General features: G+C 40.4%; 1 protein-coding gene across 1 annotated transcript; it reads right to left on the bottom strand.

Annotated features, from left to right (window-relative positions):
• Window positions 1–2,283: 2,283 nt before the first annotated feature.
• Window positions 2,284–10,758, bottom strand: Aldob (aldolase, fructose-bisphosphate B). The gene is made up of 8 exons (XM_076843239.1): window positions 10,647–10,758; window positions 9,579–9,790; window positions 8,636–8,690; window positions 7,473–7,633; window positions 6,486–6,569; window positions 5,398–5,572; window positions 4,805–5,004; window positions 2,284–2,379 (listed from the first exon to the last, which is right to left on the bottom strand). Exons 1-8 carry the CDS (start codon window positions 10,756–10,758, stop codon window positions 2,284–2,286), a joined length of 1,095 nt encoding a protein of 364 aa, XP_076699354.1.
• Window positions 10,759–13,110: the final 2,352 nt, after the last annotated feature.

Below are 13,110 nucleotides of genomic sequence, written 5' to 3'. Positions count from 1 at the left end.
CTCCCTCTTTAGAACAAAAACAGTTTCCTGTTTTTGTGTTCCTTTCGGCATTTAGTCATTTTTTTGTGGCGTTAGATTTTGATATTCATACCCTCAAAGTATCATATTCTAGTGACTTATCAAAATGTTTTCTTGCACAAAGGCAGTTCTCCTTCCCTGTATCATCCTGTGATAGCTAATCCATATGCCATCTCCTGCTTTGTTACATCCAGCCATCTGATTAGACTCTCCTCCCCAGTAACCCACCCCTAGTCAACAACAGCTTGTGTGTGTCTTGCTGAGCTATATGAGCTCATTGGTATGCAGATATGGCTGCCCTAAAAATGAAACTTCTACTGTTTCCTGTCTATATCTAGTACCAGGTTTTATTTTTGGTATGTGTTCAGTCACCCCTAGCATAAATCTGACAAAGTAGGTAAAGCTAGGAAGCCACCAATGTATTTAGTGATCACAGAGTTGATCTTTGAAATCTGAAGCTTCATAACACTTGTCTTCATATTACCCTGAATATAGGAAATTACTGGAATTGAGATTTCAAATAACTGTAATCCTTATTAGGCAAGAATTTCAGATGGGAGCTACAGAAAATGTATTATATAAATCTTCATTCCCAGTGAAACATAATTCATATTTATATCTTAGCCTAAGATATAAATAACTCAACATTGGTTAGAAATCCATGCTCAACCACTAATTGGGAATCTAAGAAATGTCTTTACAGAACAGGTTTAGTTGTGTCTGGATAAAAATTTTAACTGTGGGACCCTTGGCATGTAATTTAACTGCTCTCGATTTGGTATTCTCGTGTGTCAAAAGAAACTCTTGGCTAAATGACCTCTGAGGAAGGAATGAATTGCTTAAGTAAATACTTTTTTTTTTAAGAAAAAACTAATGACAAATATATGGCAATAAATAGTCAAATGTTATAGAGGGTATAAAGTAAGAAAAAGTCATTTTTCCTTTACCTTATCCCCAGGTCTTTCTCCTCAAGCCTCTTTGGACCAGTTCTGTCTTGTTAAGTCTAGATAGTATGTTTATGGCTCTATTTTTAAATTTATTTACTCAAAGCACTATCTTTCATCTTTGTACTGTTCAAGATAAGGAATTAAGTTTTCTTCCCTCTTCTATATTTTAATTATTCATATGTGAATTTTGGTGATCTATGTTATTTCCTTTATCACCTAGATAGACTTACAGCACTATTTCTTAATCCATCAGTTTTCATAATATTCTGGACTCCCTTTGCAGTCCTCTACTTCTTTATACCCTTATATGTTCCACCCTCTGTCAGTTAAATTATTTCAGTATTGTCCAAAGTTATAATGTACAAATTCCTCTTTTATAAGTATGATTTTTCTCACATGCTTTCTCTATAGATTAATCCTGAGCATTGAAAGTCAACACATTCTAATTTTGTGAATATTATTTACTGCAAAACTAGGGAATGTGGTTGACCATGCAGAGGGAAATGTAGTCCTGTGTCACCAACCTGGGCACTTGAAGAGGAATGTTCCAAGCATCAAAGTCACATTTATCACAAGTAACTGGAAATCATTTGCATTTTAGTTGGCTTCACACTATGCATGGCTTTAATTTTACAACATTCTCAAACTTGGCTGTACATTCAAATCACCAAGAGAGCTTTTTAAAAATGTGATAATTTGAGGAGTCCACGTCTAGAGTTTCTGATTTAATTGGGCTAAGGTGTATCCTGAGCATCTACAATTTGACTCCAATGAGTAGCCAAAGCTGAGGCCCGTGACCATTAATGCGAGTCATGTCTAGAAGAGTCAAAGACAATGAAATAAACTGAGTCTGTCAACAGCCGCAAAAAATCAAACCCAATACCGACAGAAGAGTTACAGAACATTTTATTTATTTTTAGGTTGCAGTTGTCTCCTTCATAACCTTCCAGTGCTAAGGTTTTTCATAAGATCTACTTTCCCTTCAGCTTTTGAGATGTTTTACTCTGTAGTTGTTATTTGGAAGAACTGGTTTTCTTTTAAAGACTGTTCTTTTCTTGGATTAATACTCTTGAGCCTGGGGAGCTGGAAGTGTAAGGAAACTATTGTGTGAAAGTCATCAGATCTTTAATATTCATATTTATATTTTAACAACTGAGTTAGTTTCTCCCCTGTGTCTGAAATTTAGCACATATTGTTATTCCAGAAGTTTCCAATCTAATTTGGTCTAATTTCCAGGATTGATTGAAAGATTGTTCCCTGTCGACTCTCCTACCCAGACACCTAGAAGAGCTGGAGCCAGGCTGGTGGGCATCAGGGCCTAGTAGGTATAACAGGCAGTGAAGAGTGACTGGGTAGAAGCAGCACCAGAGGAGCCTGTGTGAACATACTGTCCTTTAGCTGCCTGGGAGTTAGCCTAAAACACAAGCATAGGAGAGGACACTGAGTTAGAGAAAATGCAACACTGGGAGTGACCACTCACTGGACACGAGCTACACCTTCAGCTGGATTTCTTTTTTCTCCTTGCAATGCTACTGCTAAATATTGAAGCTGATATAACCCCCCTTCTTTTTTTCCTACTATCTTCCTTTTTGACCCAGTTTTCTGATCATTTCTTTGGTTTGTGTCAGTTCCTGGGAAAGTTTCTTCATAGTATCAATCATACTGCAATGACAGTACTAGAAATTGAAGTTGAGAAACTTCTCACTAGTATAGTATACTATAATCAAAAAAGAAGTGTTTACATCTTTTTCTGTGTTCTACCTATATTTATCCACAAGAATATGTAAGTTTGATATAGTTGTTATCATATTATCATTTGATTGCCTGTGTACATTTCAATTAAAGGTAAATTCAGAATAACAAAACTTTTATAATAATATTTGGTGCCATTTCTTCTGTCAGTCATTGTTGCTATTGTCTGTTCTCTCCAGGACTCTCCAAGATTTGGATATCTTACATCATTGGTTCTCCAAGAGTCTTTCATGGACTATCAGCATCATTTAGGATTCTATTAGAAATGGACACACTGGCTTCACCCCACACCTACTAAGTTAGAAATTCAGTATATGGGGCCCAGCAGCCTGCATTTCAGCCAGCCCTCAGGCCATTGGGTTGCACAGTCAAGATTGAGAACCACCATCTTGGGTGATAAACTCAACTTCTCTTGCTCTGTGTGGATGACACTTCTCATCCATACTTTTCATAATCCCTCCATCCTGTGAGATCCACCTCCCCATCCCATCAGCCACATGCCAGCACATCCACTCCCTGCCTTCCATCATCAAGGTGCTTTTATGTTTTCTTCCAGTCCCAGAGATGGTTTTTCAACTTTTTACGGTGTAGGTGGGGGCTTACTTTCCTTTAGGGCCTCCTTACCAAACTTCTGACTAACTTGATTCCTTGCCCATCCTCCTTTATGGTTAGCAAGGAAATGAGTCTATCACTAAAATGAGGCACTCCTCTCTCTCTACTAAACTTACTCTTTTATCCTGCTACTTCCCATTCAAGTTTGTCTGAATCTCCCTGCAGGCCTTAGAATATCATTACGAAAAATTAGGAACTAAGCTAATGTACTACAAACCCACTCTCATTTCAGTTGCATGTGTACCTTATTTGATGTTTGGCTATGTCTGGCTGTAATGTCTGGTCAATTTCCTAGCAGATTGCTTCAGCAGCTTCTAACCTTCCCCACTGTCAGGAATGAAATCTAATTTCTTTCCCATTTTCAGCAAGTTCAATGAGTGATCAAATGCTCCATCTCAACTCTACCAAGCTGAATCCAAACCTGATCTCTCTTCTTTTTTGTCTCTCCTTTTTGTCTGAGACCAATGATGCCATCCATATTTAATACATATTCTGTAAGTCCTTCTTCTCTCAGTTATTCCCATTACCTAATGTTTACCTATCCTCATACTCCTTTTGCTTTACATTTCACAAAGCCAACCTCTCTCCTATTTCACTAAACTCTAAGCTGCCTGAGAACAGTGGTTATGTATGATTTGTTCACTTCAGTACTTGACTCATAGAGAGTATTTTTAAAGTAATGGTTACTAGTTAACTTTCTTTTCTTTTGTTTTCCTCCCTCTCCTCCCCTCCCCTCCCCTCCCCTCCTCTTCTCTTCCCTTCCCTTCCCTTCCCTTCCCTTCTCTTCTCTTCTCTTCTCTCTCTCTCTCTCTCTCTCTCTCTCTTCTCTCCTCTCTCTCTCTCTTTCTCTCTCTTTATCTCTATCTCTATCTCTGTCTCTATCTCTGTCTCTGTCTTATTTGGTCTCATTTCTCCTGATCACTTTTCCTGGTCTTTTCTAGACAAACTTCTTGAAGAGGCACCTTTCCCCTTTCTCTCTCTACTGAAAATGTTGAGGGTCACTGATGTGCTCCTAAATGCCAATCTCGGTGCCTTTCCTCAGTCTTTGTTTTGAATCTCTCTGCAGCATGTAGTTACTGACCCCTTAAAACTCTTTTTGTTTGTTCCCAGAATCCTTGGTTCATCCTATTATATAATCACTGATTTTCTTGGTGGCTTCTCTTGTTCATCTTCCCAAAATGAAAGTTGACTCAAATTCAGACTTTGGTTCTCTTATTTTCTTCCCTCTGAAGTGCCTCTTTGAAAACAAAGAACCTTCAATCTTCTGTCATCAGTACTACTACCAGCATGAATAATTCAGAACTTTTTCTAGCCCCAATCTTCCTACTGAGCTCTCATGCCACATTTTCAAATACCTATGAAGCACCATATATAGAAACCTTCATTGCCTGGAGAAAATGATGCTTCACCATTGCAAGAACATCAGGCCTCTAGTATCAACTTAATCAGGTAGATAAGAGGTAGAAACATCTTACCAGGGCCCGCTTCATGAAGGCCTCCTGGGTTGCCTTCTTGTTTGCAGCCTTGCCATTCCAGGCATCCAATGCACTGGCCTGCAGGGCCCGTCCATAGGAGAAACTCAGTTTCCAGGGCTTTGGCAGTGGGCAAAGGTTGATGGCATTGAGATTAAGAGTAGCATCCTCTTCACTCATGCCACCAGACAAAAAGCAGATGCCTGCAGGAAAGAAGCCATGACTCTACTGTATCACATCAGCTTATATATTCTGCTCAAGGTACATAACCTACTATCTCCATCTTTTCTCTGCTTGACTTGCATGGGACTGGGTCAGGGAAATCAGTTTGCCTTTGCTGAAACTAGTTGGCTAGGCAGAAAAAGAATTTAATAAATAAAATGGGGCACTGAAATATTGAGGAAATAAATGGATGTGAGCCATTGGACTGACATAGGATGCTTGATACCATGCAGCAGGAGGGGAAGTGCTGGTTGCCTGTGAGACTGGAGGTCTGTTTCAAGGGTAGAAGATGCCACAACAAACCCAAATGCTTGTGGCATTCTTTCAAAGTTTGAGGGCTGAGACCTTGAATTAGAGAAGAAAGAAGATCTTACCAGGAACAGCTGCAGGAACAGTGCGGTGGAGAGCCGTGACGGTGGCCATAGCCACTTGCTCTGGTGTATACTTCTTGGTGCAGGCATGTCCAGCAGTCACCATGTTGGGCTTTAGCAGGGTGCCCTCTAGGTAAACATGATGGTCATTCAGGGCCTTGTAGACTGCAGCCAGGACCTTCAGGACAAGGAGACCACACAGGTGAACCAAAGTCAATTTTAGAGCCTCTACTTTAGCACTTCTATAGTGCAAGGATGCAGGATGGAGGAATTCCCATGTCTTGCCTGGCAAGAGCTTCTGAAGCTTTTTTGAACCTCTGTACCTGATCCGTGGGACCACTGACAAAGTCAAGAGCCTCCAGGCCTCATCTTGGCAATGCACTGCAAACTGCAGCCAATGAGCACAACCATGCTCACCATCTCTACTTCACACTGTGTGAACTATGGCATGAGTTTACGTCCTAGGGACCTTTCACTCACTTCTTCCCATTATGCCCTTGGTCAATATCATCCTTTAATGAGAGTGCCTTGATAAAACTAGTTGAAAACATCTAAACTGGCCTCCCCTCTTTATTCCCTTAAAAACCAAGTATAGACAGAAGTGTTTTCAAATATCATTTCAGTCCACATAATTTTGGAAGGGGAAAAATCAAGTTCAGATGACAATATGTCTTCTACTTTCTTGGTGTATGAGAAAATTCACCTTCTTTCAGAACTACTATGACTAACTTAGAAAGTTGAATGTGAACAACATGCTTTCTAAAGACATTTTATCATGCTGGCCTTATTTAAAAATTTATTAGTGTACACACAATGGAAATGAAATCCAAAAGAAATAATATGACCTGCCCAACCAAGATCCATAGTGGGAAAGAGAATTCTCCAACCCAAGTCTTAGTGTGCAAATCTTTTCTTCTTCCATGTACCAAAAAAGGGAAGTACTGATAAGTACTTCCTCACCTTCTCCATGTTACACAATGATTTTGAACTAAAGGCTATTTCAAATATAACAGCTGTTATATGTAAATAACAGCAGTTACTTAAAAACAAGATTTTTCACTGGAATTGGGATCTATATATTTAAGACCTACCTTCTCCGTCACATACTGGCAGTGTTCCAGGTCATGGTCTCCATCAGGAATTACCTCTGGCTCAACAATGGGTACCAGTCCATTCTAAAAAGGAAAATGGAGTTGTGGGTGGTCAAAAGTGAAGCTGTGTACATTGTGATTGATCCCTTCCTTAGGAGTAGATTCAACAGATTCAATTGGTATAAACAAAATCCACCATATACGTGAATTAAAGTAGGTGAAAAGAAACTTATGGAGTATCTAGTGAGAATTTGTGGCTTAGGTAAAAAAGAGCTGTGAAGTTATAGAAAACTTTTTCAGGAATAGGGTTAAAAAATAAATACAAACCCTTAATTTCTGTATCCTATTCCAGAGATTATTCTAGCTACCCCAGAACCTACTTGCCATGCTTTTAGGGCAGTCAAGTTTAAATTACTAAGAAAGATGCCTCTGGTATAAGTTAATTGAGGCATTCCAGCAGAGTGTACAGAGTTTTCTGACTGGGAATTTTCAGGTGCCTGCAACTTTAGTAACCCCAACAGAAGCAAATCAAACTTAACTTTGCCCTGGAAATACTTCAGCATGTGTTGGCTAAAAACTTTATGATCAAGACACCATCCTCCATAAAATTATTTAGATTGGGACTAGATTTGAACTATGACCCCCTTGCTACATGTCTAAGTGGGTCATTTCTTGGCATTATGAACCAAAAATAAGCAAGTATCCTGGCCTCAAGAACATTACTGTTTTTAGAATTGGTTTATGGAGCTTTGGCAGAGGGCAGAAGTTAATGGCACTGGCCTTTGAGCTCCTTGCTTAATGGGGCTTCTACCAGCTTATGGGACCAAATCTTTCCCTATACACTTGGCTATAACAAAAGTAGCAAAAAATACCACTAGCATTTAGTAAGGGAAGAGGAGGAACTCCTTGTGGTTATAGTAAAACTGAAAAGAGAGAATCTATGAAAGGTCTATCCTACTGTTTCTTAGCCCAGGGAAGGCAGAGCACCTGCTGACAGATGCTAGCGTAGCGGGCCAGGGCATTGGCATTTTCTTGAATAGCAAGACTGGAGGGGCACTGGTCAGCAATCCTCAGCACAGCACGCCACTTCCCAAAGTCAACACCATCTTTCTTGTACTGAGCACAGCGCTCTGAGAGGCCATCGAGTCCTGCAAGTCACAAAAGAGAAAACAGCTGTTTTGAACCTCTGTACCTGATCCGTGGGACCACTGACAAAGTCAAGTTCTCTCTTGGCTTAGCTTTCAAGCCACAGAGCTTGAGGACTGGCAACACCCAGGCAAATAAGCTTTAATCACAATACTGGGCCACAAGACATAGAACTAATGAACATGGTTTTTTTTTTTTTTTTTTTTTTTTTTTTTCTGTAGATCCTGGACACTCCACAAGTAGAATAGAAGTAACTAATAGTTCATATTATATTCATTTTACAAATGTGGAAACTGAGGCTCCAAGTGGTTAAGTCACTTTACCATACAGTTTGAACAGCTGAAAAGTAACAGCTGGGATTCAAATTCTGCTTAACTAATCCAAGGCTGAGGTTAAGAATTATCTACTTGGCAGTAAAGTACCTTGCAAAATTATCTATGTAGTCTATGATGGAACAAGGATTCAAACCCAGGTGTGTCTGATCTCAAAACTTGGGGACTTTCCTCTCTATTACTGCTGGATTTCTTTTTAAAAATAATAGTTCCAGGTAGAGTATGCAATACATTGTGGTGACCACTTGGTGTACACTGTCTGATATAATCCCCATGACTACTCTGCAAAGTAGATGTTGTTATCCCATTTTTAAGGTAAGAGAACTGAAGCTCAGAGCATTTCAATGACTAGTCCAAGGTCATCCAGATATTAAATGGAGGAACTGGTATTAAAAGCCAGGTGTGTTAGGCTGGGGATGTGGCTCAAGCGGTAGCGTGCTTGCCTGGCATGCGTGGGTCGCTGGGTTCGATCCTCAACACCACATAAAAATAAAATAATGATATTGTGTCCACCTAAAACTAAAAAATAAATATTTTTTTAAAAAAATCCAGGTGTTAATGGCTCTAAAATTAGAATGATATTCATATTTCATTTTTCCTTGCTTCTTTCTTTAATCATCTTCATTTCTAGTCTCTATGAAGATGACTCAAATCGGTAAGTAATGTCCTTACCTTGAATGGAGGTTTCTTTGTTTGTTCCTGCAAGGGGAGCACCTCCTTGGTCTAACTGTGGATACAAATAATTAACAAGTAATTAGCAGGTGTTGAATGTCAGCAAACGATAAAGCAAGGCTTTTGATGCTGTTCTCATCTTTCACAAGCTAAGGAGTAAATAGGGAAGGTGTACAGCAGGAATGGGTTTGGGGGACAGACCTAGTTCAGTCTACTGAAGAAGGGAAGTTACCTAGAAGGAACAGACTGAGAATGTCAGTCCTGACATTTATTGAACACTTGCACCTCCCAGGCCCTGCATTTGGCCAGGAGGTAGAGATAAAGGAAGCAGCCTCTTCTCTAAGCATCAAAATAGCAGATGCTAAATCCTCAAACTCTTTATAGATAGCCTAAATATGGGCAAATGATGTTACCCATGTGGTTCAGTTTTCTCACCTCATCTCTAAAATAAGGATAATAAATGAGTCTATTTCCAGGGGTTGCCCAGAGGGTTAAATGAGTGCTTGGAATTATAAGCATCCAATGAATGAATGCTAATTTTCACTGGAGAAATTCATGCAGTAATAGAAAACCTACTTAGAAGATAGAACAGTAGGCACTTTAATAAAAATAGGTGCCATTAATCAAACAGTTATGTGATAGGAACTGTTTTAAAAACTCATTTCATCCTTACAAGAACTTTATGTGGTAGGTATGAATACTCCTATTTTGAGAAATGAGGAAATAGAGATGCAGAGAGATTAAATACCTTGTAGAAAAAGCAATTGAAAGACAAGGGCACTGGCAGAAAAGTCTAGGAGAGGATCTGATTCTCCATGGGAAGAAAATCATGATGGAAAGGTGAGAAAGGAGCTGCTGAGAATGCGAGGTGTTGGCCCTGCCCCGCCCAGCATGCGGGGAGCTTGTCTCGTGACAGGAGTGAGGTGTGAATGGAGATATTCACCTTGATGCCCACGACGATGCCCTTCTCCTTGAGGATGTTTCTGAACAGCTTTCCCTGGCTGTCCTTCTGGTAGAGGGTCTCGTGGAAAAGGATCACTCCCCCGATGCTTTGGTTGATGGAATTGTCCACGGTGAAGAGGATTTCACGGAACTGCCTGCGGTTCTCTTCCGTGTTTTCCACCTTGATCCTCTGCAGGCGGTTTCCCATGGTGCCTGAGGGGATTGGGCAGAAGGCAGCATTAGGAGCAAGCCAGGGCTTTCCTGTGGCCCCTCTCCATACTCAATGATCCTTACCAGGATGGAAAGCAAGTCTCTCTTTTTAAATTCTGATCTTCAAAGTTTCTGCCTGGATTTTTGTCTCCCAGGGGAAAGTTGCTAGGTGGCAGCTGTATGGGCTGGGCATGTAGGGGTCAGGTTGGAATCCATCATTGGGTTCAGGTGGACATGGAAGGCCTTTTGACCTCCCTACCCCTCCCCTGATCCAGTCTTCAAGCTCACTGAATGTATTTGCAGTGGAAGAAGAAATGGGGAAGACTCTTAATTTTAGCTTCTGTCATTTTTTAGGTTAAGCTGTTCAAGGCTGCCACAACTCTCCCCTGTGCCATCCTGGGGTTCCCTTATCCATGAGCCCTGCCCCAGGACAAATGCACATTCCACCCTGCAGAAATGAGGAAATAGAGATGCAGAGAGATTAAGTACCTAACCGAGATTAGATTAAGCTCCTAACCAGAACTGACTTTAAACTAGCTTCTTACTAGCAGCAGACACCTGCATATCTGATCTCCTTCTGGTTACTGAGTTCCTGGCCTTGCTACAGGCTAGATTTAAATGACTCCCAGCAAGGGCCTTAGGATGGAGGGCTTGAGTTTCTCACCTTGGTTTTCCAGAATCTACCTGATGGAGCTACAGGTCTCAAAAGATTTATGCTCAATGAATCTTCTGCTCCCTCTCACATTTATGTACGCCTTAAACCTTTACTTTCTCACAGAGAAAGGAAAATGATTATAAAGTTGCTAAGAGTGGAAACAAGATTACGCTGTTGTATGATGTGACCATTTCTCACACTCACCTACAGATTCATCTGCAGCCAGGATGCCCTTTCCATTGGCAACGATGCGCTGGGCAATATCAGAGAGCTCCTTCTTCTGTTCTGCAGTGAGGGCAGGAAATCGGTGGGCCATGGTGACAGGCCTGGAAAAAGAGTACAAGAGAGTTGTGCACAAAATGTGGGTGCTCAGATAGGTTTGTGACCAAGATGGTCTGCACAGATAAGCTTTGCAGACTCCTCTGACCATTCTGGTCCATTTCCACAGATGGATAAACAAATAAGTTCTGTTTTTTCCCCTTTTGCCTAAGTAGTTCCAAATAGTCATAATGAACGAAAGTAGGATGCCAAATGTTCATGGCGATCCTAAATAGGGTGCTTTCCAGGAGACCTAGAGGTCACTGATTCTGAGGCTGAACCAGCTCATCAGGGACCCACTAAACCCTGACAAATAGAGGGAACTTCAGTAATGGACTAGCTGTCTGTTCTGTGGATTTCTGGTGCCATGGTAACCTTCAGACCAAGGTGCAATTTTTCCTTCTTGGTTTAATTATTTGCACAACGGAGTTGACAACTGCCAAACAGAAAAAAAAAAAAGTTTCTTTAATGAAGTGAAAGGAAAAAAATAGCACAATAACAATTAAAAATTACCATTTATTGCCAATCATTCTGATAATTGGTTGATATATAGTTTATTCCTCACAATAATCCCAGAAAGCAGTTGGGCTTTTCCTTCTTTCACTTAATAGACTAGGAAATAATGAGAAATAGGAAATAATAAGAGAGTTTTAATCACAAGGACCAATACCGAATAAGGCACAAAGTTGGGAAAAGAGATGGCACTCCCATCTATTCAAGGGAAAGAGTGAGGATGGGAAAGGAATTGGCCTTGGGATGGTTCCTAATGTCCAGAACACCTTAGGCTGTGAATCATCACACCACAGACAGCAATTCAAATTCATAAGGGTCTGACACATTCACCTTGCAATTTGGGGTTTGTAAGTCAGACAGACCTGTGCTCAAGGACCATTTCTGCTCTACCATTCCTAGCTGGGACTTGGGCAAGTCAGTAACTTCTCTTAGTATACTATGAATTAAATGGTGATAATATCTGCTTTGGTCATCTTATTGCCAAGTGACTCAATGCAACCAATGAGTACCCTGCTCACCATAGTTGCTCAAAATGTATTTGTCAAATTGCATAATAAACATGAAGGTGCTTTATAAAGCATTATGAAAGTGAAAGGTGGCACTATTTATCTGTTTTTGAACTTTAAAAAAAATCATCATCTAAAGGCCCTCCATGTTTCTATTTACTACCAAGTTGTTTTCCCCATTCTGGGTTTGCTGACTCAACCAAATAGCAGAAAAAAGTCAAGTCCAACTCATACTGTTTGCAGGAAGTTAAACTTATACAGAGGGATTAAAGGTCTGTACCACATCAGCACAAACGTTGCCTCTCTGTTAATCATAAAACAGGTCACAGGCCAATGTTCACTGCCAGAAGACAGGAGCCTAGCCTGGAATGGGTAATGAGAATCAATTATTTCAGTGCCCGTAAGCCTCTGACCAGAGGTCTCACATCAATTGTTTTTAAAAGTGTGATGAGAAGTAGTTCACATTAAGTGGGAAAAAGCATTTTTCAGAGAAATATGCAATGTATATTATCACCCTATTTTCTTAATTAAAAGAAGTATATTCACATACTATTTGTAGGTCTACATATGCAAAGAGTAACATTCTGGTGTTACCTCTGGGGGATGGGATAGGATGGGGATAGCCTCATATTTCGCTTTATATTTCTTTTGTAATGTTTGATGTCTTAATGAGCAGGTATGTAAATATTTATACACACACAAATCTGGCTGAAACTTGTGAATATTAACATATAAGAACAGAGAGTAACTACAGAAGACCGACCTTAGAGAAATATTTGCATCAAGATACCACTTTAGAGATGAGGCCCAGGCCCACTATGTCTGTCTGATGCCCCTTCTAAATTGTGATGTTCTTGGATTGCAAGTCCCAGCCTACTGGCTTATGATTTAGAATCTGGTTTCTAGTCCTTTTTCATTCAAATAGTCAATGGCATCCTACAGTGTGGTTCTTTCTGTCTTCCTAAAGAGGTTCTGTGAAATTGTGATCTGTAAAACATGGATATTTAACTCCCAGAGAATTATAAAACAGCAGTGAGTCTATTTGCTTCTGTACAAGCAGACGGGTTTCTAAGATGAACATGGAGCAGGGGACTGTCATTCATTGCAAGCTTATGATTGCTAGGCACGAGAGCAGCACTCTCATGTATGGATGCATGAAGATGCCCTCAACTTTGTTACCCTCCCCAGTGCCAGAGAGACAAGTGCTCACAGTGATATGGCACCTGATCCCTGGTGCCTTTGGACACATGGAACAGCCCAGAAAGAGACTCAAGTGTTGCTCTTTCTACTAAACTGGCGTCTAAGCCAAAGGAACTCTCAGATTTCCAGCA

The sequence above is a fragment of the Callospermophilus lateralis genome, chromosome 2 (assembly GCF_048772815.1).
Source record: "Callospermophilus lateralis isolate mCalLat2 chromosome 2, mCalLat2.hap1, whole genome shotgun sequence".
Taxonomy (NCBI): domain Eukaryota; kingdom Metazoa; phylum Chordata; class Mammalia; order Rodentia; family Sciuridae; genus Callospermophilus; species Callospermophilus lateralis.
This window is presented reverse-complemented; position numbering and strand designations above follow the sequence as displayed.